The sequence below is a fragment of the Piliocolobus tephrosceles genome, chromosome 4 (genome assembly GCF_002776525.5).
Source record: "Piliocolobus tephrosceles isolate RC106 chromosome 4, ASM277652v3, whole genome shotgun sequence".
NCBI lineage: Eukaryota > Metazoa > Chordata > Mammalia > Primates > Cercopithecidae > Piliocolobus > Piliocolobus tephrosceles.
Window position 1 is genome coordinate 63580098 of NC_045437.1, and position 20570 is coordinate 63600667.

Sequence of the window (20570 nt, forward strand, 5' to 3'; positions counted from 1 at the left end):
GTGTGGTGTGTGTGATGTATATGTGTGGTATGTGTGGTGTGTGTGTGTCTGTGTGTATATATGTGGGTCTATCCTTAGTCCCTGGCCAAGTTTCTTACACATATTCACACAGAGGTAGCCTGCCCCACCCCCATTTCACTCATACTCGTCACACTAACTCTCAGGAGGATTTCAAAGTTGATTCTTGGCCAGAGAACAAGGAAACAAGAAGCCTTTCCCTGTTTCCCCAGAAGAGTCTTAGTCTTATACTATTCTCATTACGGCCTCCTGCGGTCATATTTTATTTTATTTCCTTTTCATTCTTGCTCTCCCTTGTGTTGGTTGAATCCAAAGCCAGCCATGAAGATATCAGTGTAGGAATAGATCCTCATGGATCTAAATACACCCCAGTCAAACCTAAGTGAATCCTGCTCTTTCCTGTTCTTCCTTAAATACCTCTCCCAAGCTTCTTCAAAAGCTTTGGTTAACATATATTAGAAGCCATCAGCCAAAAAGAGAGCCAAATATCTGTTTTTCAGAACCATTAAAAGTGTCACCAGGTGTCAATGATTTTTGGAGCCACCAGGAGAAGAGTAAGTGGCTCCCAAAATGATTTTCCACTCAACCCAGGCTGTTTTTATGAGACTACATTTGTTTTTCCCTTACTGGGTGGCACATGGTGAGAGACAGCAGTAGTCTTACAAAGGCTCTCTTGACATTGGTGTTATGGAAGAGATTTGTGGTAGATAAAATGAATGCTCACCAATATTTCCAGTGCTCCTCCATAGGGTGGCCATGGGATTTGCCTTGGCCTTTGTCATGTGAGAGGAAGCGTCCAAGTGCTGGTGCATGACTCTCTTCTCTCTCCTCCTCCTGTCACTGCACACCTTGAAAACGCATGCTGATATGGTGTGTGTGAGGACAGCAGAGCCCCACGAGCTTGGGTCCCTACTTACCTGTGATGGACATGTAGTTTGCTGTTTTAAATACTAATATTTTAGTCTTGTTTATTATTACAGAATAAACAACTCTCCCTGACTAATATCTAAATAGCCTGCTCTCTCCAGTATTCTCAGACTTGCAGGAGGAACTTAACAGTAGTTTTCCCTAGTTTTGTGGCCTCATGACATTTTAATTCTGCATATGAGGATTTTAGATTCATTTTGTCACAGATTAGGGGGTTGAGGGGAACTGGAATAAAAACTGAACCAAATCAACAATGTTAGACTTCACTTCTACTTTCCTGCTTTTCTTTACCATTTCCACTTTCAGTTATCTAGAGTGATTCCACATAGCTGAACAACCTTGGCTCTATGTACTAGAACTGCCTTGGCTGGCAGAGCCTACACATCTGTTGTCCTGCCTTCCTCCTTGTTGGCAATCAGTATGCCTGTTTTAAGTCTTATTCAATTCTCCATCAGAAGATTGTCACAAACATGGGTAAAACTGTGATGCACAATGAAGAACACTTCACCTCTGTTGTATTTTCCCCCCTAAACTCAGAAATACTTGTCAGTATTCCTTAAGACTGCCACAGTCATGAATAGTACGGAAAGACTAAGAATTTGTCATAGACCAGCAGAGACCAAGGAAAAATGACAATTCAATGCAATATAGTACCCTAAATTGGATCCTGGAATAGAAAGAAATCATTCAGGCTGGGCATAGTGGCTCATGCCTGTAATCCCAACACTTTGGGAGGCCAACATGGGCAGATCATAAGGTTAGGAGTTGGAGACCAGCCTGGCCAACATGGTGAAACCCCGTCTCTACTAAAAATACAAAAATTAGCCAGGCATGGTGGCACACGCCTGTAATCCTATCTACTCAGAAGGTTGAAGCAGGACAATCGCTTGAACCCAGGAGGCAGAGATTGCAGTGAGCTGAGATTGTGCCACTGCACTCCAGCCAGGGTGACAGAGCGAGACTCCATCTCAGATGCTGGTCACTCCCATCTATCTTTCCCTACACCCTCAAAATACAAACCATAGCAATATCCCCCTATTTCTAGAAATAAGAGGAAAAACATTCATCACTTTCCTCTAAGAAAAATTGGGAGAATGTTCTTGCTTATCAGAGAATTTCCCGTATACAAGAAGAATGTTTTCCAAAATTATAAAGATGTTCTCCATCTCCCTCTTTCCCTCTATACTCATATCACTTTGGTGCTGTTGCAAAGTCAATGTTTTGAAAAATATCTTGACCTAGAAGAAAAGCAAAGCTAAGCAGGACCAAGGGAAGGATATTCTAGATGAAAACAATGGTGGATACTGGAGCCAGTTTTGTAGGAGCTGGTATATGTGCAACATAAGAAGAGTGGAAAACAGAGATGGAAGACAGAAAAAGACAAGTTGAGGGAAAGGGTGACTTGATAGGAGCCACAGTGTCTGTAATTAGAAGTTTAGATTGGATAACTGGGAGTAATTGCTGATGAGAGGGAGAGCAACAGTCCTGTCTGCCTGTATCATCTATTTTCTATCACAACAGTCCCCTACCTTTTGGCACCAGGGACCAGTTTTGTGGAAGATAATTTTTCCATGGACCTGGGGGACGGATGGTTTCGGGATGAAACTGTTCCACCTCAGATCATCAGGCATTAGATTCTCATAAGGAGCACGCAATCTATCAATAGATCCCTCACATGCATAGTTCACAATAGGGTTCGTGCTCCCATGAGAATCTCATGCAGCTGCTGATTTGACAGGAGGCAGAGCTCAGGCAGTAACTCTGGCTCACCAGCAGCTCATTTCCTGCTGTGTGGCCCAGTTCCTAACACAGTCTGCAGCCTGGGGGTTGGGGACCCCTGGTCTATCAAGCTCCTGAGTGCCACAGGTGTAACCCCAGGGGGCTAAGGCAGGCCATGCCAGGACAGAAATCTGAAGGCATTCTCATTATCTCTGGGTCATGACTGCCCTCTTGGTGACTCTAATTAGTACATATTATGGGCTAAATTATGTCTCTTCAAAATCATATAATGAAGCCCTAACCCCCAGTACCTCAAAATGTGACTGTATTTGGAGATAGAGCACTTAAAGATGTAACTAAGTTAAAATGGGATGATTACAATGGGCCCTAATCCAATCTGACTGGCATCCCTAGGAGGAGGAGAGACACCAGGGTTGTGTGGGCACAGAAGGATGACCATGTAAAGAGGCAGCAAAAGGATGGCCACCTGCAAACCAGCCCAGCTGCCGCCTTGACACTGGACTTCCAGCCTCCAGAACTGCGAGAAAATAAATTTCTGTTGCTTAAGCCACCTAGTCTGAGGTATTTTGTTATGGCAGCCCAAGCACATGAATACGCTACATGACGCCTTCCTCACCTTCCCACTACCAGACCAGTGTCTGCTCTGAATGTTTTTTTAAACATAAGATATAATCAAACTAATGGATCTTAGATCTACAAGCTATTGTATGGATATTAGGTCTGTAGTCTTGATTTGGAACACTACAGAAATACATTGTTTCATTATTTTCCTTTATATCCTTGGAATTTATGGCAAATAGTATGAAAACTGATTATTTTTGTATTTATATATGTGTATTATATGAAGCCATAGCAACAACACAAAAACTATGGAGCTAAGCACTTCCTATCATAGTAGTTCCCTCTTACTGTGGGTTTACTTTCTGTGGTTTCAGTTACTAGTGATCAACGCCATCTGAAAATGGGTGAGTACAGTACAATGAGATATTTAGAGAGAGGGAGACCACATTCACATAACTTTTTTTTTTTTTTGAGACAGGGTCTTGCTCTGGCCCAGGCTGGAGTGCAGTGGCATGATCTCGGCTCACTGCAACCTCCGCCTCCCAGGTTCAAGTGATCTTCCCACCTCAGCCTCCCAAGTAGCTGGGATTACAAGCATGAGCCACCACACTGGGTTAATTTTTGTATTTTTAATAGAGATGGAGTTTTACCATGTTGGCCAGGCTGCTCTCGAACTCCTGACCTCAAATAATCTGCCCGCCTCAGCCTGCCAAACTGCTGGGATTACAGGTGTGAGCCACTGTGCCCGACCTCACCTAACTTTTATTATACTAAATTATTATAATGGCTCTATTTTATTATTAGTTAGTGTTTTAATCTCTTCATGCCCAAACATGCCTAAACTTCATCAGAGGTATGTATGTGAAGCAAAAAATATAGTATATATAGGGTTTGGTACTACCCGCAGTTTCAGGTATCCACTGAGGATCTTGGAACATATTACCCCACAGATAAGGGGAGACTACCCTATTCTAAAAGAGTAGATGTCAGCACTTTTGGGGTCGTATCTCCCTTTGAAAATATGGTAAGCCATCTTGCCACATTTGCAAATGCATGAGTATATGTGAAACTCCATGCCTGTGTGCACACACAGATACACATACAAATTCAGGGTGTTCACAAGTCCCCTTTTCTATCCCCTTTTTCTATGGACGATGTCCATAGTCCAGCGTCATTTTAAAGTTAACAACTCTTGTCCAAAGAAGGCAATAATAATCACATGATCCGTAAAAGGGCCCAGGCCAACCTACCTGCCAGGATGAATTTGCAGAGTAAAGGGAACATCCACAGTGCCCAGGTCCACGTCATCTCCAGGTTAACCACGAAGGCTAGGGAGAGAACAGAAAATGACATCAGTCAAGAGTTGGTTTGCTTCATATCTCTTTTCAAAAGGTCTATTTCCAGTGGCAAATAGATTCGGGGGATTTTGGAGGGAGGAAGGATCCTATTTTATTTTATTTTGTTGACTGTCATCACCTAGATCCTTCATAATTACTCCATCAACCCCAGTCAATATTTTAAAGATTTGCGATTACAACATGTTTTCCTTTGTCCATAGTCCACTCCACTACGTCTTATGAAAAGTATGCCAACTACCAAGAATATGCTCCAGAAAAAAACGAGTCTGTGCAGCTCTGAGGCCATCCTCTGGCCCCTGCCTCAGTGCCTAGGCCCTCCAGCCAAATGGAACAACTCACAGTTTCCCCAAGCACCATGCTATCTCACATCTCCATGCTCTGTGCATGCCCACGGTGCTCCTTTCCCCTTATTTCTGACAAAGTAATCATCTTTCCAGACTCATTTCAAGGCTCTCCTTCCCCAAGACGCCCTCTCTGAATTCCCACACGGAGTTGCCAGTCAGTCCCTCCTTTGTGCCCCACGCTCCACTATATCATGTGTCCTACAGCATCTGCCACAAGAATGATGGTCAGCAATTTACCTGACAACTTTCCTACCTACAGGGACCTTCTTAAGAGTGGAACCTCTCTTCTTCCTCTTTGAATCCTTCCTCTCATCTAAGATGAGATGGTGGGATAGTCTAAGAATAAAGCAAATGTAAAACCAGTAATTCATTTCAGGAAGAAATAAATGATGTTATATTTTCATCTGCCAAATCATTATAGAAAAAAAAGAAAAAGGTTCTTTACAAAATAAGTTACTTTAGAAAAATGTGCATGCAGGATTTCTGGAGAAAATTAGAGAGATAATGTTTTCTTACATATGAACCAACTGAAATCCTTAGCGAATTGGAAATGCCTAAGATAATAAAGCAGAGTGAGACCTTGGATCCACAATAATAAAAACACCATGATGAAATAATAAAAGACTGGTCACACAGCAGCAAGTGCTTGTATCACTCAGTAGCAGTAGTTTTCCTCTCAAGAGATAGCCATTTTGATTTAAATGGGTATATAACTCAAAGGGAAACATTTTAATTTTTCAATGAAGAAAAAATGTGTCTTTAAAAATAACTATAACACTAAGAACATTCTTTTTTGTGTCTAATTATTCAGGATGTTGTCCTAATTTTCTCCATCTGTTAGGCAGAAGACATGCCTTTAGTTCTAGCTCACATTATTTACAAGTCCTAAAGGCACATTAAAAAGGAAGACTATGAAAGCCAAGATGCTGGCAGTCTTAATAAGTGAATCAATGAATAATGATGGATGCTAAACTAAAACTGTTATTCTGGCAAGTGGTTTTGCATTTCAAATCCTATCAATATTAAATGTTGAATAAAATATTAAAATATTTTTAAGTTAATGGTAATTATTGCTTGACTCCTTTACAATAAAAATACTCAGCTATTATTTGTGAAATTAAAAAAAAAAAACCTTAGAAAAAAATCAACAGTACTAAATCATCCCAGAGACAAAACTGGAAAAGTTACAGTAGTTGAAGAGTGTAGCATTCTAGAAATTGAGACTGCCTGAGTTGTGGTCCTGGCCCTCTCACAAACAAACTGGTGACCTCAGGCATTCTTCTATGCTTTCAGCACTGTCCCAGCCATGTGTTAGGTGCCTGGAATCAAGGAAGATCACATCTCTGACCTCAAAAAGCTCATATTCGAGTTCAGCGATTTTTAACAAAGGGAAGGGGGAAAGGATGGAGAGGATGGCAGTGATATTTTTGGAAACTACCAATTTCAGAGTGAACTGCTGTTACCGAGGACTTTCATGTCATATTTCTGCAGTAGGTTTGAACAGAAATGGGTTGAGAACCACTGGTCCACTTGCAGAGACAGAAGCCTAGACAGTAGTCTCACATATCATATAGTAAGTGCTGTAGTTACAATACTGCAATGAGTGCAAAGAGCATCTAAAAACAGAAATGAGCTAATGACTGTGGGAAGTCAACAAGCCTTGCCATTAGGATGAAATCTCTCATTCTAATGCTTGCTTGTCCCCCACAGCCTTTCCCACTTTCTCCTCTCACACTAGAGAACCACCACAAAAAGGACTGCTTGATGGTAAAAAATGTGAACAAAGGCCGGGCGCAGTGGCTCAAGCCTGTAATCCCAGCACTTTAGGAGGCCAAGACGGGTGGATCACAAGGTCAGGAGATCGAGACCATCTTGGCTAACATGGTGAAACCCCCGTCTCTTCTAAAAAATACAAAAATCTAGCCAGGCAAGGTGGCGGGCGCCTGTAGTCCCAGCAACTCGGGAGGCTGAGGCAGGAGAATGGCGTAAACCCAGGAGGCAGAGCTTGCAGTGAGCTGAGATCCGGCCACTGCACTCCAGCCTGGGCGACAGAGCGAGACTCCGTCTCAAAAAAAAAAAAAAAAAAATGTGAACAAATGCTGGGTGCAGTGGCTCACAACCTGTAATTCCAGGACTTTAGGAGGCTGAGATGGGTGGATCAGTTGAGGTCAGGAGTTCAAGACCAGCCTGAGCAACATGGTGAAACCCCATCTCTACAAAACACACAATAAAATTAGCCGGGCATGGTGGCATGTGCCTGTAGCCTCAGTTATTTGGGAGGCTAAGATGGGAGGATGGCTTGAGCCCAGGAGGTCGAGGCAGCAGTGAACTGTGATCTCATCACTGTACTCCAGCCTGGGCAACAAAGTGAGACCCTATCTCAAAAAAAAATGCAAAAAGGTGAGATGCCTCACAGGGGCTTAGAAATAAGTCCAGTTGAGAGTTCAAGGTGATTCTAGTTATCTGTGGTGGGTAGATGTGCAATTGATAAGCTTGAGTTCATTCAGGACTCCAGCCAAAGAAACCTGTGTGTAATCTCAAAGAGTTGGATTTGGAAAACCTTCATTGTCATTAAGTTGCAGGAATCTACTCAACTAATTGTATCCTAAACAGAAGACTTTGAGGACAGAAAGGAGAGGTCAGCTTAGAATGTAAAACATTGATGGTTAAAAAAGGCAGAAGCTGGCAGTTTTTATCCAGTACTATCTATGAAAGGAAATTATGAAATTTCCTGTCACTGGAGCAAAAGACTCTGACAGGGCAGCCACAAGGCCTCACCACAAACCTGATGAAAGCTACTTCAAAACCCCGAATCCCTCTTTCTGACTGCTCTGATTCTCTGATGCCCTCTCTGATTACTAATTTAACGGAAGGAGGCTCTGACCAAAGAATATGAGCCTTCCAGGCATTAGAAAGGCGATTTCTTATTGGTTTCAATGTATCAGTCTCTTGAAGACTTAAATGAGGTGAATCAGCCTCCCAAATCTGGACCATAAGAAATTCTCAAAGATTCTGCTGTGCTCCTGAGAAGAACCATCAACCATTTCCTGCATCCCTGAGTCATCAGCCCTAACTTTGAAATGCAGCAGTTTTGAATAACTGGTCTTCAAAAAGGGGTCACTTCCTAGAAACAATCTCACATTTGTGGGACCTCATTAGAGTACAGCATTTAGCAGAGCTCTAAAATCTTCCAACAACACTACAAATATGCCATACTGAACTAAAGGACTCTTAGAATATACAGTGATGCCACTTAAGTAACTAGTGGTGTCCAATGTTTAAAGATGTTGGCCAGGCGTGGTGGTTCACACCTGTAATCCCAGCACTTTGGGAGGCCAAGGCAGGCAGATCACTTGAGGTCAGGAGTTTGAGATCAGCCTGGCCAGTATGGCAAAACCCCATCTGAATGAAAAATACAAAAATTAGCTGAGCAAGGTAACCCACACTTGTAATCCCAGCTACTCAGGAGGCTACAGCAGGAGAATTGCTTGAACTCAGGAGGCAGAGGTTGCAGTGAGCCAAGGTTGTGCCACTGCACTCCAGCCTGGGTTACAGACCAAGACTCTATCTGAAAACAAACAAACAAACAATACAAAACAACAACAAAAAAGATATAAACCTAGTAGCAGCTACTGTTTGGAGACGAATGACTGCAAACAAATCCAACCACTTATTACTGGCTACCAGCAGTGGCTGGGAACACCACGAGAAGAAAGCAAAGCTGGGAGCTACTGCCTCTGCTGGGAAACGCTACACATTTCAGCATGTTAAATTATCCCTGCCTCCCCACATCCTGTCTCACAGGACCAAGGCAAAGGAAATAGAGTGTGGCTGTTTTACTCCCTTGCAATCCCTCATCAAATGGATACCTCACAGGGTGCTCTTTGGCCATTCAGTTCCCATTCAAGGCTGTGTCCTGGATGCTGAGCTTCATCTCATTTCACTTGTACAAGAATGTACCACTACGTGATTTTCCTAGGGCTTGCCTTCCTTTGGTTCATTCATTCATACATTTACTCAACTATTATTTGTTGATTCACATTTTGTGCCAAACACTATCTCCTGCAGTATAGAACTGGGTTTTTTTTTTTTTTCTTTTTTTTTTTTTGAGATGGAGTCTCGCTCTGTCGCTCAGGCTGGAGTGCAGTGGCCGGATCTCAGCTCACTGCAAGCTCCGCCTCCCGGGTTTATGCCATTCTCCTGCCTCAGGCCTCCTGAGTAGCTGGGACTACAGGCGCCCGCCACCCACCGTGCCCAGCTAGTTTTTTGTATTTTTTTAGTAGAGACGGGGTTTCACCGTGTTAGCCAGGATGGTCTCGATCTCCCAACCTCGTGATCCGCCCGTCTCGGCCTCCCAAAGTGCTGGGATTACAGGCTTGAGCCACCACGCCCGGCCAGAACTGGGTTTTTAAAGAATGACAAACCAGGAGTTCAAGACTACTCTGGGCAACATAGCAAGACTCTAAAAACATTTTTTTAAAAATTATCTGAGTGTCATGGTGCACCTGTAGTCCAAGCTACTCGGGAGTTTGAGGTGGGACAATCACTTGAGCCCAGGAGTTTGAAGCTGCAATGAGCTATGATCATACCACTGCACTCCAGCCTGGGCAGCAGAGGGAGACTCTGTCTCAAATAAAAAAATAAAAAATGGCAAAGAAGAGGGAGTAACTTCTAGGGCCAGCACTATGGCCATAAGTTCAAGCACCTGTAGACTCATAACACTGAGAGGGAGGTAGCCAAGCAATGCGCTGCCCAGCCTCCCTCGGTGCCTCAGAATTCCTCAAGACCCACAGGACTTGGTTTATAGTTTTACTTTCACTGATCAAGTAGAAGGGTACCCTGTTCTAGTCTCTTTTAAATATTTATTTGGAGCTTGCAGTAATGATAATAGTCACAATAATAATGGCCTTAGATTTACAAGCACTTTCATGTATATTATCTCCTTATATTCTTGTCACCCTTCAGGTAAATGAGACATATTTTTATATTTTCTATTTATAGTTGCATATTTTATATTTTATTTATTTCTTTCTTTCTTTCTTTTTTTTCTGGAGACAGAGTCTCACTCTGTCACCCAGACTGGAGTGCAGTGGTGCGATCTTGGCTCACTGAAACCTCTGCCTCCCGGGTTCAAGCAATTCTCCTGCCTCAGCCTCCCGAGTAGCTGGGACTACAGGCACCCACCAACACGCCCAGGTAATTTTTGTATTTTTAGTAAAGATAGAGTTTTGCCATGTTGGCCAGGCTGGTCTCAAACTTCTGACCTCAGGTGATCCACCTGCCTTGGCCTCCTAAAGTGTTGGGATTACAGGTGTGAGCCACTGCGCCCGGCCTGCATATTTTAAATTTTATTTCTATATTATGTTTTAGGTTAAACCAAATGAAATTGCTATTTTTATTAAGTCAAAAACAGTTAAATATTGGCAATTTCAGCCTAATAAAATAATGACATCCTTACTTTTTGGATGAGGATATTGATTATATATACATTGCCCAAGATGAGATTATGAGCTGTCAGATGACTACCTCCAGGTTCAAAGTCTATAAACCCATTTGGGTTGTAGGCTGCCTTCATTTAAAGAACATTCTGAGACAGCTAGCAGTGAGACTGGCAAAAGCACTATCATGATGGAACAGTGAGAGCCTGCAAAGTGCTAATTACACTATACAAATTACATCCTGTACTTCTAAAAATCCCTGTAGGGTTTGTATTACTCATCTCTAGATTACGGATATGGAATCTGAGGCCAAGAGATATCATGTAAATGGTCCAAAAATAATAGTTTTTAAGCAGCATAAATGAGATTCAAACTCACGAATGTCTTATTCCAAACCTGAACTCTTTCCACTAAAATCATGTGGTAGCTATTAGTGATTTACTCTCTCTCAGCTCTCCTGCCATGAAATACCAGTACACGCAAGGGTTTTCCTCTGAATCCTCTAGGTCTAATTTTCTCTAGCCTAGAGTTTCCTGAAAGATAAATCCATTATTTCAGATATTTTCCCCAATCCTTCACCTCCAACACTCATGATTCTCCATTCTGATCTCAGCATTTTAAAATATCGCCTGCCAAAAGATTAGATTCCCTTAACTATCAACAACCAGTTCAAGGAGAAGTTCATGTGAGGGGTCCAACCCATAATTTCACTGAAGAAAACAGAAAAAGACTTCTAAAGAGTATAAAAAGATGATTCAAACGATCACTCTCTAAATGCATTGGCACTCACCTTCACATATCAGGGGATGTTCCACAGATGTTCTGCTGGCTCCAAGGATTTGCATCAAAGGCAACTCCAACTCCCACAGCACGAGTCAGGACAGGAAGAACAATCTGGACTTTAATTTATCCATACTAAGATGTGGGCGTGTTTCCACTCTGTCTGGGAGCTTTTCTTGTGCTTTTAAGCCCAGCCCAAGTCAGAGTGGCACTTACCCACTTATGCTGGGAAATGGATTGCATTATTGTTAACTAAAAACAAAAGCAAAAACAAAAACACTCAACTTTACAGAAAAAAAAAAAGTATCATCTGAAAGACCAGAAATAGCTAAAAGAAGTGACTAACTTTTAAATTTTCTCTTCAGGAAGTCCTTACAAATGTGGTAATAGCTGAAACGTTGAGAGCATCTTTAGCTTGAAATGAGAGATACACAATCATACAACTGTCTTTAGACAATGAAGGAGATGAAGGAAAGAAAATAATGGTAGCTGATTCAAAAAAGAGGCTTACAAATTCTTATTTATGTCTAAAGGAAAACACACTGAACTGAGAAAGAGGAGCTCAAGCTTAACCACTAGTAATAATCATCATAGTTAATAATTTGTGGAGCTCTTACTGTGTGTCAGTCATAGTACTAACAACTTCACATTAATTATCTCTTTTAATCTTCACAACAATCCTATAACATCAGGAGTATTTTTATTCCCACTTTACAGGCAAGGAAACTGAGGTCAAAACAATAAGCAACTTGTCCTACATGGGTGGTGGAGCCAGGACTTGAACCACGGTACCCTGACTCTCAGTTTCCTAGCAATCAAAGGTTTAAATTAGATTATTTCTAGGATCCCTTCTAGTACCACAATTTTGCAACCTTTTGTAACAGACTGACAAAACCACAAAGAAATAAATAGACTAGGGAAGAGATTATGCTGCAAAAGGAAAGAAAACTAAGCTTTAAAACAAGCTATGGTTTCCAGCCCCACATTTTAATTCTTAACCCGTTCTGCATCTTCCTTAGGCAATGTTCCACTAAGCAGGAGGAACAAGGGGGAGAAAGAGAGCTAGTCTTTTACTTAGCAGATTATAATTATGAGATATTTAAAATTCTGGCCAGGTGTAGTGGCTCACGCCTGTAATCCCAGCACTTTAGGAGGCTGAGGCAGGTGGATCACCTGGTGTCAAGACTTCGAGACCAGCCTGGCCAACATAGCAAAACCCCATCTCTACTAAAAATACAAAAAAATTAGCTGGGTGTGGTATAAGGCATCTGTAATCCCAGCTACTTGGGAGGCTGAGGCAGGAGAATCGCTTGAACCCAGGAGGCAGAGGTTGCAGTGAGCCAAGATCACGCCATTGCACTTCAACCTGGGCAACAAGAGCAAAACTCTATCTCAAAAAATAAACAAATAAAATAAAATAAAATTCTATTATAACATACTCTATAGAAAAGCTAAATGCTAGCATAAAAATAGCAAGCATTTCTTTAATTTATTCAACCAATACCTAGTAAACACCTATTACATGCATAACACCTCACTAAAGGTGTTGTGTATTAAATAGAATTCTGGTTAAGACATGACCAATTGAGCATATACATTTGTCTCCACTCTCTCAGGAAACTCCACAAAAAATATAGCAAAGATATAGAACCGCAAGACAAAACAAATGGGAAGAGACAACAGCAAATAAGAGATGTCAACAAATCTTTGGAAAATGAAAAATGAATCAAGCCATAACTGAACTGGTAAAGATGAGAAACCAGAAACCTAAAAATGCCTAATAAGGTTGTCAACAAGAAGCAAACATAATTATGCCACGGAATCTCATATGGCTCAGGAATTGGAAACACTAAGTAGGTACAATCAACCCTCATTACCTCATTACTCACAACTTCCTTATTTGTGAATTCACTTACTTGCTAGGAATTATTTGTAACTCCCAAATCAATACTCACAATGTTTTGCGGTCATTCACAGACACATGCCGTGGTAAAAACCTTGAGTTGCCTGATGCACATTCCTAGCTAGGTGGAACAAGCTGACGCTCTGCCTTCCTGTCTCAATTTTCATACTGCATGCACAAGTCTTTTCATGGTCTATTTAGTGCCATGCTGGTGATTATTATTTTTTTTTTTTTTGCAATTTCTTGCCTTTTACGAGTGACTTTGCTGTTTCAAATGCCCCCCAAGCAGAGTGCTGGAGTGCTGTCTGGTGTTCCTAAGCACAAGAAGGCTGTACCTCATGGAGAAAATACGTGTGTTAAATAAGGTCTATTCAGGCATGAGGCATAGTACTGTTATTGGCCATGAGTTCAATGTTGATGAATCAACAATGTATATTAAATAAGGTGTCTTTAAACAGAAACACACACAAAACAAGGTTATGTATTGATTAGTTGACAAAAATGTTGTGACCAGAGGCTCACAGGCACCTAACTCTGTATTTCCCCTACAGAGAATAATTCAGTATTTTCTTTCTTTCTTTCTTTTTTTTTTTTTTTTTCCCTAAGATGGAGTTTTGCTCTTGTTGCTTAGGCTGGAGTGCAGTGGCACCATCTCGGCTCACCGCAACCTCCACCTCCTGGGTTCAAGTGATTCTCCTGCCTCAGGCCAGCCTCCCTAGTAGCTGGGATTACAGGCATGCGCCACCATGCCCGGCTGATTTTGTATTTTTAGTAGAGATGGGGTTTCTCCATGTTGGTCAGGCTGGTCTTGAACTCCCGATCTCAGGTGATCCACCCACCTCGGCCTCCCAAAGTGCTGGGATTACAGGCGTGAACCACCACGCCGGGCAGCATTTTCAAATTCAGTGTTTGCGGCAACTTTATTGAACATAATTGCCAGGAATAATGAGAATTGACTGTACCTCTGAAACAAAAATCGTAAGATTGGTTGAAAATCTGATAAAGAAACAGACTACCTAATCCCAACCCCACAAAGCCAAATTCATTAAATTTCTCCCATCCCAACAGCAGATGGGGGGAAAAAACCTGAAAGAAAGGCAATGCAGAAAGCAGAATATTTTTTTAAAAGAAACTATTACTTAAACCATCATAGAAAATAAGAAAAAATGTTGTATCCACAAAATATAAATAGGATACTATGATAAAGGCCTAATTAGAGAACAAGAACTCTTGGAGATTCAAAATATGAGAGCTGAAGTCTAAAGGCTAGAAAATAAAGTTGAGGAAATCTTCCAGAAGATAGAAGAAAAGACAAAGAGATGAAGAATAGCCAACATCTGACTACTAGCAGTCCAGAAACACAGAACAGAGGAACGGAGGGGGAGAAATAATGAGAGAAGTGATACAATAAAATTCCCAAGAATTGAGGAGCATTTGTTTCCACATTGAAAGGGCCCACTGTAAACAGCATAATAAATGAAAATAAATCTACACTGAAGTACAAAACAGTGAAGTTTCAGAATATCAAGAATAAACAGAAAAAAATGTTTCCAGATAGGAAAAAAAGTAAGTCATATATAAAGGATCAAGGATGAGAATGGCTTTAGACTTAATAACAAAATCAGAAGCTAGAAAGCAATGGATCAATTCCTTTATAACTCTAATGGAAAATTATTTCTCACCTAGGATGCTCTACCCATCTAAATAATCCATCAGAAAGAAAGGTAAAATAAAGTTCTTGGAACTTTGCATTTTCCAACATGTTTATCTCCCATGTTTTTGAGATGTTAGTGAAAAAAGTGACTACCAAAACAAGAGCATAAGCCAAAACAAAAAGAAAAATGGGCTCCCGAAAACAGGAAATTTCAAATGTAAGAGAGAGAACTCCAAGAATGGTGGCCAAGGGAGATCCCAAGATGACAAGAATGCAGCAGGCTTGGAGAGCAACTAGCCCAAGTGAGGGGCAGGCGCCAGGCTCAAGGAGGGATATTTCCAATGAAAAAATACATGGAGAGGACCCAATGGTGTGACAGATGTTGAAACCTGAAACTTGAAAAGTTTCGCAGCGCTCTTGGAAAGTTTGGAGAAGGATGAGTAATAGGCTCAGTAAATTAAGAAAACCAAACAATGGCTTAATTCCAGGAAAAAGACAATGTTATATAAGAAAATATATTTAAAGTCCAATATGTGACTCAGCTATGAATAACTACAGAATCACAACAACGAAAACATTAATGGATTTAACAAAAGTTATAACTATATTGAAAGGATGGGGTTAGGAAAGGATGCACATGTATGTGTGTTTGTGTATAGGATTGGTAAGAGACTTCAGTCTTTATCTTCCATAGTAAGTAAGCAGTCAATAGATAATGTCTAAAATTGAAAAAATTTTTAAATTGCAGTATAAGCATGTTCTTTATAGATATGGAAATAAACCCCAGAAAAAAAAAAAAAAAAAGCTAAAAGAATTGAAAGTGATTTCTTCTGTGAAGAAAGTTTGGCAATGGGAAGGGATGTAGCACTGTATTGCTGTTACTCCTTTTAAGTCTTGGAGTGCCACTTGAATGTTTAAACTATGTACACGTATTACTTTGATAAAATGTAAAATTATATTTTAAAAGTGAATTAATAGGTGAATTAACAAGTGCTCTCCCCATGAAGGGAAACAGATGTCATTCTCAGTCTGACACCTCAACCATTTCCTCCCATGAGGAGCAATGTTGTGATTTGTTGTGTGGTGAGAGAGTCTAGATGAGGTCTTTTGTTTGTTTCATTTTGTTCTTTCTTTATTCCTTGTTTGTTTTGAAAATAAGAAAGTCATAGAAAGAGAGTTCTAAGACAGATAAATTGGTTGATGGATGGATAGTATTTCCCATTTGAAGTGGGCTTTGAGGTGCAGCCCCTGAGGCAGCCCCCCATCTCATGCCTTGTTAGTGGAAAACATAGTAAAAGCATTTTAGATGCCTTTGATCCAGGAATTCCACTTTTAGACATTTATCTAAAAGACATAATCATGGAGTTTTCCAGAGATATATCATCAAGGATGGTCATCATGGCAATGCTTATAAAAACCAAAACAGATAAATTGTAATTTGTTTTAAAACTCAGAGCTTTTTGGAGAAATGGTTGATTTTAGGACTTGAAAAAGGAAAATACAAAATGTACCTGGAGTATCTTGTAGTACCAGAAAGTAAGGAAATGTTGAAAAAGCAAAAGGATAGAGCATGTCAAAGGGACACAGGAACCAATCTGAAAGAACTTCCAGTCAAAGCCAGAACAATTTAAGCAAAACAGTAAACAATGTATACTGGATTATAATCCAAAGTATAAAATAAATATACATTACTTCATATGAATATTAACAAATGATTGAATAAATAAATGTGGAAGAAGATACTAATTTTCCTTACAGACAAATTCTAAGTGATCTGTAGATGCTGCTCTCTTTAAGAAGTGAATGAAGCTTAACTTCCTTTCTTCTCCCACCTTCAGGGTATGCTAGACTTAATGACTCACTTCCAAAGAACAGAGTTGGGAAAGACAAAAATAGTATTTTACAGTGGAGAAACCTGGCAAACACCACCTTAACCAATTAATGGAAGTTAGTATCACCAGTGATGTTATATAGATATAACCAACCCCTGATACAATGTGACAAGAAAGGTATTTCATCTTTGTGGTTTCTTTCCAAAAACCCACAAGCCCAGTCTAGCAATGAAGAAAACATCAGAAAAACCCAAGTTTGAGGACATTTTACAGGATATCTAGTCAACACTCTTCAAAACCGTCAAGGTCATGAAAACCAAGGAAAGACTGAGAAACTGTCACAGACCAGAGGAGACTGGGAAGATATGACGACTCAGTGTAATATGGTAGCTTGCATTGGATCCTGGAACAGAAAAAGGACATTAGTGGAAAAACTGGTGAAATCCAAATATAAGTCTAGAGTTTGGCTAATAGTAATGTACCATTCATGATCTGCTTTTTAGTTTTGACAAACGTACCATAATAACATAAAATGTTGCCATGGGGAAAACAGTAAGGGGTATTCAGGAACTCTCTGTATTATCTTTGCAACCTTTTTTTTGGTGGGGGGGTCAGAGTCTCACTCTGTCACCCACACTGGAGTGTAGTGGTGCGATCTTGGCTCACTGCAACTTCCGCCTCCTGGGTTCAAGCAATTCTCCTGTCTCAGCCTCCCGAGTAGCTGGGATTACAGGCATGCACCACCATGCGCAGCTAATTTTTGTATTTTTAGTAGAGACAGGGTTTCACCATGGTGGCCAGGCTGGTCTTCAAGTAATCCACCCACCTTTTGGCCTCCAAAAGTGCTGGGATTACAGGTGTGAGCCACTGTGCCCAGCCCTATCTTTGCAACTTTTCTTTGTTGTTGTTGTTGTTGTTTCTGTCGCTTAGGCTGGAACGCAGTGGCGCGATCTCGGGTCCCCACAACCTCTGCCTCCCAGGTTCAAGTGATTCTCCTGCCTCAGCCTCCCGAGTAGCTGGGATTACAGGTGCACACCACCATGCCCAGCTAATTTCTGTATTTTTAGTAGAGATGGGATTTCACTATGTTGGCCAGGCAGGTCTCAAACTCCTGACCTCGTGATCCACCTGCCTCAGCCTCCCAAAGTGCTGGGATTACAGGTGTGAGCCAGCATGTCCAGCCAACAACTTTTCTATAAATCTAAATTTATTCCAAAATAAAAAGTTTACTTTTAAATTCCAGAAAGTATAATAGGTCACCTGCTTGAGCACACAGGTTACCCAGAGTACTGGTACTAGTGTTCAAAATCAGAGAATATTTTGTAACATCATAAAATGTAGATTTTTTTTTCCAAGATGGAGTCTTGCTCTGTCACCCAGGGTGGAGTGCAGCGGCACGATCTCGGCTCACTGAACTCTGCCCGAGTTCAAGCGATTCTCCTATTTCAGCCTCCCGAGTATCTGGGATTACAGGTGCATGACAACACACCTGGCTAATTTTTGTATTTTTAGTAGAGACGGAGTTTCTACTAGAGACATGTTGGCCAGGCTGGTCTAGAACTCCTGACCTCGTGATCTGCCCACCTCAGAATTTTAAAGCTAGAAGGAGACTTAGAAATGAGTCCGCACCCTTCACTTTTATAGATGAGAAAACTCAGTCTCTGATTTGCTCAAGGTAAATCATTAGCAGCAGAGACAAGATTAGAATTTATCCAGGTCTTAACGTTCCCAGTTAAAATGTACAGAAATACTATGGGGTCAATTCCTATTTTGGAGAGGCAGAGAACCAAACAATAGGAATCAGAATACAAAAGTTAAGAAATCATTATGCCTTCAATATTTACAGCTGGGACTTCCAGGTTCTGGTTCCCCATGTAAGGAGCTTAAACAGTATAACTTTGTCCTAACAACAAGTAAAAAGTTAAACAAGCTGAAAATCAACAATTCTTCTTAGATCCATCAGAGAAGTGAGGTCACTAGACAAACCACTGTCCCCAAAATTGGAGAGACAGACAGGTGGATATACAGAGAATCACAGCTCACCAAAACACAAACTCATTTCCACAGGAACCAGTACCAGGGTAGGAAAACCTGAACTATCATTGTTAAATCACTCAAGGTTCAGTGTGGACAAGTATAAGAGTCAAAAACTCCAGGGAGCCCGAGTCATAAAGAGGCCCTCACACTTTGTGAGTTTTACCTCCAGGAGCTCCTATGAGAACCACCAAGTTCTCATAGCAAAGATTAGAGAAAAATAGCTGGTAGCAGAGGGACAGAGGGGAGTAACCATTTTGTAATACACTAGAACATTTTGTTCTTCTTAACAAGGCCTGCTGTATTAGTCCGTTCTCACACTGCTATGAAGAAATACCCAAGACTGGGTAATTTATTTTTTTATTTTTTTTTTTATTTTATTTTTTTTTTATTATACTTTAAGTTCTAGGGTACATGTGCATAACGTGCAGGTTACATATGTATACATGTGCCATGTTGGTGTGCTGCACCCATCAACTCGTCAGCACCCATCAATTCATCATTTATATCAGGTATAACTCCCCAATGCAATCCCTCCCCCCTCCCCCCTCCCCATGATAGGCCCCAGTGTGTGATGTTCCCCTTCCCGAGTCCAAGTGAGCTCATTGTTCAGTTCCCACCTATGAGTGAGAACATGCGGTGTTTGGTTTTCTCTTCTTGTGATAGTTTGCTAAGAATGATGGTTTCCAGCTGCATCCATGTCCCTACAAAGGACGCAAACTCATCCTTTTTTATGGCTGCATAGTATTCCATGGTGTATATGTGCCACATTTTCTTAATCCAGTCTGTCACTGATGGACATTTGGGTTGATTCCAAGTCTTTGCTATTGTGAATAGTGCCGCAATAAACATACGTGTGCATGTGTCTTTGTAGTAGAATAATTTATAATCCTTTGGGTATATACCCAGTAGTGGGATGGCTGGGTCATATGGTACATCTAGTTCTAGATCCTTGAGGAATCGCCATACTGTTTTCCATAATGGTTGAACTAGTTTACAATCCCACCAACAGTGTAAAAGTGTTCCTATTTCTCCACATCCTCTCCAACACCTGTTGTTTCCTGATTTTTTAATGATTGCCATTCTAACTGGTGTGAGATGGTATCTCATTGTGGTTTTGATTTGCATTTCTCTGATGGCGAGTGATGATGAGCATTTTTTCATGTGTCTGTTGGCTGTATGAATGTCTTCTTTTGAGAAATGTCTGTTCATATCCTTTCCCCACTTTTGGATGGGGTTGTTTGTTTTTTTCTTGTATATTTGTTTGAGTTCTTTGTAGATTCTGGAAATTAGCCCTTTGTCAGATGAGTAGATTGCAAAAATTTTCTCCCATTCTGTAGGTTGCCTGTTCACTCTGATGGTAGTTTCTTTTGCTGTGCAGAAGCTCTTTAGTTTAATGAGATCCCATTTGTCAATTTTGGCTTTTGCTGCCGTTGCTTTTGGTGTTTTAGACATGAAGTCCTTGCCCATGCCTATGTCCTGAATGGTACTACCTAGATTTTCTTCTAGGGTTTTTATGGTATTAGGTCTAACATTTAAGTCTCTAATCCATCTTGAATTAATCTTCGTATAAGGAGTAAGGAAAGGATCCAGTTTCAGCTTTCTACTTATGGCTAGCCAATTTTCCCAGCACCATTTATTAAATAGGGAATCCTTTCCCCATTTCTTGTTTTTCTCAGGTTTGTCAAAGATCAGATGGTTGTAGATGTGTGGCATTATTTCTGAAGGCTCCGTTCTGTTCCATTGGTCTATATCTCTGTTTTGGTACCAGTACCATGCTGTTTTGGTTACTGTAGCCTTGTAGTATAGTTTGAAGTCAGGTAGCGTGACGCCTCCGGCTTTGTCCTTTTGACTTAGGATTGTCTTGGCAATACGGGCTCTTTTTTGGTTCCATATGAACTTTAAAGCAGTTTTTTCCAATTCAGTGAAGAAACTCATTGGTAGCTTGATGGGGATGGCATTGAATCTATAAATTACCTTG

At 40.8% G+C, this 20570-nt stretch overlaps 1 protein-coding gene across 2 annotated transcripts in view; it reads right to left on the reverse strand.

Moving 5' to 3' along the window:
• The window catches only part of IL31RA (interleukin 31 receptor A), a 59643-nt gene extending 55083 nt beyond the window's left edge, over window positions 1-4560 (reverse strand). For both annotated transcript variants that reach the window (XM_026452357.1, XM_026452145.1), the window contains exon 1: window positions 4497-4560. In XM_026452357.1, coding sequence (XP_026308142.1) covers window positions 4497-4554 — 58 coding nt within the window. In that variant the 5' untranslated portion in view covers window positions 4555-4560. The remainder of the gene's footprint in view (window positions 1-4496) is intronic.
• Between the last annotated feature and the right edge of the window lie 16010 nt (window positions 4561-20570).